The sequence below is a fragment of the Aegilops tauschii genome, chromosome 2 (assembly GCF_002575655.3).
Source record: "Aegilops tauschii subsp. strangulata cultivar AL8/78 chromosome 2, Aet v6.0, whole genome shotgun sequence".
In the NCBI taxonomy this organism is placed as follows: Eukaryota; Viridiplantae; Streptophyta; class Magnoliopsida; order Poales; family Poaceae; genus Aegilops; species Aegilops tauschii.
Window position 1 is genome coordinate 41,542,924 of NC_053036.3, and position 4,901 is coordinate 41,547,824.

At 46.1% G+C, this 4,901-nt stretch overlaps 1 protein-coding gene across 1 annotated transcript; it reads left to right on the plus strand.

Annotated features, from left to right (window-relative positions):
* Nucleotides 1-208: 208 nt before the first annotated feature.
* LOC109762273 (uncharacterized) lies at nucleotides 209-4,181 on the plus strand. Its single transcript, XM_020321104.4, has 4 exons — nucleotides 209-804; nucleotides 2,294-2,386; nucleotides 2,468-2,652; nucleotides 2,769-4,181. The coding sequence occupies exons 1-4, from the start codon at nucleotides 283-285 to the stop codon at nucleotides 3,727-3,729; spliced, it is 1,761 nt and encodes a 586-aa protein (XP_020176693.2). The 5' UTR covers nucleotides 209-282; the 3' UTR covers nucleotides 3,730-4,181.
* The last annotated feature ends 720 nt before the right edge of the window (nucleotides 4,182-4,901 follow it).

The following is a 4,901-nucleotide window of genomic DNA, read 5'->3' on the forward strand; positions in this document are numbered from 1 at the left end:
ATGCAACATCGCACAAGGCGCGAGACGAGGGGAACGATGCAGCGGGACTGAATCAAATGGCCTGGCTATTTGGATCCAACGGCCTGGGAGGGGACCGACCGTGGGCACGGTCGATCAGCCGAAGCCTAGCCTACCCGGCACGAACGGCTCTTCCAGAAGGCCACAGCTTCGAATCGGCACCCCCGCCCCCCGCCTCCCCAAAATTTCCCACCCCTCCCCCCAAATTCTTGGAACGATCCCAAATCGGAACCCCTCCCTCCCTTCCTCCCCCCGCTCGTCGTCATGCCGGGGCTCCGCCTGCCTCCAGATCGCAGCGGGAGGCCGCCGCTCGTCGGCGGCGAGGGCGGCAGCGGGAAGCCGTCGCTCCTCTCCCCCACCAAGTCCGCCGTCTTCAAGTCCACGCGTCGCCTGCCCCAAGAAAGCAGCGGAAGGCAGCCGCCCCGCGGCGGCGAGCTAGGGAGCGGGGGCCTCACCAGGGGCGACGGAGGAGGGACACAAGAGGTCGAAGGCGACGGCGGTGAGTGCGGCAGCGGGGGCCGCCCCAGCATTCGCAGCGGGGGAGGGAGCCGAGGGCTCCGCGGGCGCGGCGCCTCGATCGGAGCCGGGGATGCGGGCGGAGATGGTGCGCACAGGAGGAGCGACCGGGAACCAGAGGAGGAGGACGGGAGCGCGGGAGCTGGGGGCGCGACGGCGACGGGGAGGCCTCCCGCCCGGGAACAAGCGGGTCCCAGCCACGCGGGCAAGCCCTTCTCCGGATTCCTCTTCGTCTTGCTGGATTACTCGGACGCTGGCATCACCGACGAGGTGAGAACTCGAGAAATCTGAACTGCTGGGCGTGCTCTTGTGAACTTTTGACCCTTTTGTGTGGAATTTGGGAGCAATAGCATAAAATCTTGCTTGGTATATGGCGTTGCTATCACTAAATAATAGGGATCTGATAATTTTCTTAATGTCTCCTTGTAGCTGCATCCTTAGTAATCACATGAAAAGAGTTGCGTTGTCATGGTTTCTTGGGGGAATAATAGGAGATGCTCCATTTTGGTTGTATACATTAAGTTGTTCAACAAGGCCTAGGTGTCGGATCGGTGGCAATCCAGTGCCTAGCATCCAGGCCAGCAAGGTCCTGCCTAGGAATTGCACTGCAAGATCATGCAGCTGCTGAGCACTCGGCATTTTCTGTTCCCTTTAAGGAAGGTTTTGAGATCCACCGAATACTAGTCTAGTAGTCTATGCGTTTATCTGAAAGTAAAATTGACCTGTAAGCATCAGTGTCCTCTAGTTTTTTCATTCAGAGTTTTCTCACTAGGTTTCTCCTTTCATCGTTTTGTCCAGTACAAATGAAATCTCACCGTACAGAGCCTTAAGAAAATCTGCTTGCTTCTCATTCAGACCGTGAGACTGTTTTCTCTGCCATTCTTTTCAAATAAAATATCAACATCAGAGGACTTCAACGAGCTTCGCGGGTAAATCCTAAATTGTGACATTGTGCCAATTAATCTGAACATGTTAATTTGTTATATGTGGTTGCAAAAGTATTGGCCAGTCATTTTAGACGTAGAATCATGTCACTGTTACACAAAAATGCAAGTGCAGTAGCCCAATGTGGCTGATTTTGTGATAACGAAGCAATATAAATTACTTTCATAATTAAAAGCAGATAATTCGCACTAATGGCAGTTATTTTTTGAGAAAACACATCTATGTTGGACTTGGTATGCTGGCTTCCTTACATGGTATAGAAGCAATATATAGTCACTTTTATTTTGCAAACATCATCTGTTCTGTCCAAGTCACCCAGTTCTTTTCTCCGAGAAACTTGCAGGAGCATATTTTTGGAATAACTCGATGAATTTGGTAGATCCTTTTAGGAGACACTCAATGGGACTTAAGAGTCATACTAAAACTCTTGATCTAATAAAACTTGGGGTTTCTGTTGTTCAATTTCCAGATTGTTGTACCTTGATCTGGGCTGGCTAGGAGTGTTGTAGTCACGAAATCTAGAGTATCAACTTTTCTGTAAACATTCTTTTTGGGACTCTTTTAAGCCTCATTGTCAACACTGAAATCATCACAGCCACATTTGTCAGCATTGGTTTAGTCGATATTGTTAGGCATGATATAGTTGCATCACTCCGGCAAATGCTGACAGTAGGTTTATTCTGTATAGAAGGCCAGCTTTCAATGTTGACAAAGCTGGCCTAACCATGTCAGCTGGCACACCAAATATGGTGTTATAATGACATAAACTACAACAGTGGCTAATAGTTTTTGAATATCTATCTTGCATGCGCAGGACTTTGCAGCTTATAAGGAAAAGATTGAGTCTCTTGGTGGAGCACTTGCTACAGGACTTCACTATAAAGAGGCCACACACATAATTGTCAAGGTAGTATTTGCTCATATCACTTTATGAATTATCTAAAACCCGAATATTTTAAATCATTGTATTGACATATTTTTTTGGTAGGGTAACATCCCAGCAGGGGCAAGGATCTTGTGGGAATCGGAGTTAAAGCAAGTGAGCTCAATAGGATGGGTCGAGAGCTGTTCTAAAGAAGGCAGGCTATTGGCTACTGAACCAAAAGGAATTGTTGAAAAACTGATTTCTCAAGAAAACACAATGACACCACCAGCTAAGAAGTCCCCTGTAAGGTATGGGTATGCCTTACCTTACATTTTTATTTATTACATTATTGTGGTCATGCATTTTATTAGCACATATGAAAGCACCTCGGAAGGACTCTACTCAATCTTTATCACTGTTACAGGAACTGCAAGTCAACGGGCTCTAAAGTCCTGAAGTGTAGTGCTAGGAACAAGCTAGGAGTTCCAAGGAGGCTGAATTTTGATGCTCATCACAGGCACCTCAGGTGTGCGGTAGAGATCGAAGACACAGAGAGTTTGTATGATTATTCTTTGAGGTACAAGATGCACGAGTACTGTGAGCTCCCTGGATGTAGAGATGTCCTGAGCTGCGAAGAGGTTGCTGAGATAATGATACCGACCACTCTGAAGTTATCTAAGCTTCGTAGCAGAGTGATCTTGATGCGTTCATTTAACAAAGTTGTCAAGCTCCATCATGAACACTTTGCTCTTGCTGGAAACTTTTCCTCGAAGAACTTCCAAATCTATCAAGATGACTCCATCAAGCTTGATGGTCTGGCCGAGGGCGCGATAGTGGAGTACCGTGAGGCTGTTGGGGACCTTGACTACCGCCAATTTGTTCATATGGTTACCGAGGAGGTATTTCATGGTCAGAAGCTACCATTTGATCTGACCGAGTGGCTAAGGATCATCTCCCAGGGAGTGAACGCGTGTGATGGCAGCCTGCTCTGTAGTCATATTGACCTGATGGAGCCTTATCAAGGATACGGAAACTTTGTCTCATTGTTTCAGCTGTTCTGGAAAGTCAAAGATACCGCTGGTGGAGAAGATCTTCTGAACTCCTTGGGACATTACAAAGGATGGAAATCTGAAGGCCTGCGTTGTTCGTTTCTTCGTGATACACTGAACTACGAGGACGATGATGGCCATAGATTTGAATATGAAGATGACATAAGAGGCCTTCTGAGGTTGTTGATGAACTCCTTCCGTCACTCGGCAAAAAGCCACTGCAGGCTCGCTATCTTCCTGATTATGAATGAGTTCCGCAGGTTGCTATCTGATCTTCAAAGGGCATTGCACCAGGGTGGCTACCTCAGTCACCTCTCTGTGAATTACAGCGTCTGAAAGCATCCTACATTGTACTTCTGCACACAGTAAGATTACGTCATCTGATAGAAGACCCTCGCAAACTCTGTACATCCACTTGTGTATGACCACACATGATTCAAGCCATGCTGTAAATCTCAATAGCAGCCTTAGCTCTTCTGCGCCGAGAATGTGCGCTGCAGCAGCAGGTCCTCATCCTTCCATTTCATCATGGACAGGTACAATGCAATGAAAGCTGAAGGTTGGAGACCTGGTGCTCTGTTTGAGAACAGCTTGTAACTAGAAAACGGATAGGGATTTGATATTCTTCTTTTCTTTTTGGGCTGTATAGTAGAAATCTTGCCCTTCTTTGAGATGTCCTTGTGGTGGACACTCTACATTTGTGTGTGATGACTGGTGTATGTCATTTACGCTCTTTGGTATGCGGTGGAACATCACCTGAAAACAATATATTCTTTTCTGTTGGTATTGTTCTGAACTTGTTCCTAATGCCATGATATTTCTTTGTGATGCTGATGCGGTGGAGCTCTAGACCCTCTTGACATGTATGCATTTTACTCTGCATTGGAATATCACTTGAAGTGCATGTCTTTTTTCTGGCTGTATTTGTTTTTAATGCCATGATATACATTTTGTCTTGATAGCTTTGCTGTGTAAATGGAAAATCTATGAAAATTTTCCTTCAGTTAGTGAATTGATTCTCGAAACACAAAAGGGGAGCCACGACCTGAGGTCAGCTTTAGTATGACACCAAATGAAGCTGAAAGACCAAATATTCAGATCAAGCTGCTGCTGCTCAGCACCTCTTCTCTGCTTGTACCAAGATTCAGATCGATAATGTGGAGCATGTCTCATTTCGGGCTGCGATCAGATGTGGGTAGGAGCCCTCGGAGATTTTGCTGCTTCTCTGTTCCGTTTGGCGTAAAGGAAAAAAGATCACGGTCTGGGTTTCAGTCTGTACAGATGCTCCTTCTCCTTTAATGCTTAAGCAGAGCTTCCGATGTTTAAATTAAAAACCAATGTGGTGGCTTAAGCAGAGATTCAGTTTGTAGACATAGCTTAAGTTTCTCTTGCGTGAAGACAAAGGTTGGTTTTCACCCTTCTGAAGTCAAGTTTATTTGCACTTGCACATATGCAGAATCTTCATAATAGATAACGATCAATTTCAAAAAATCATGACCATTTTTAAA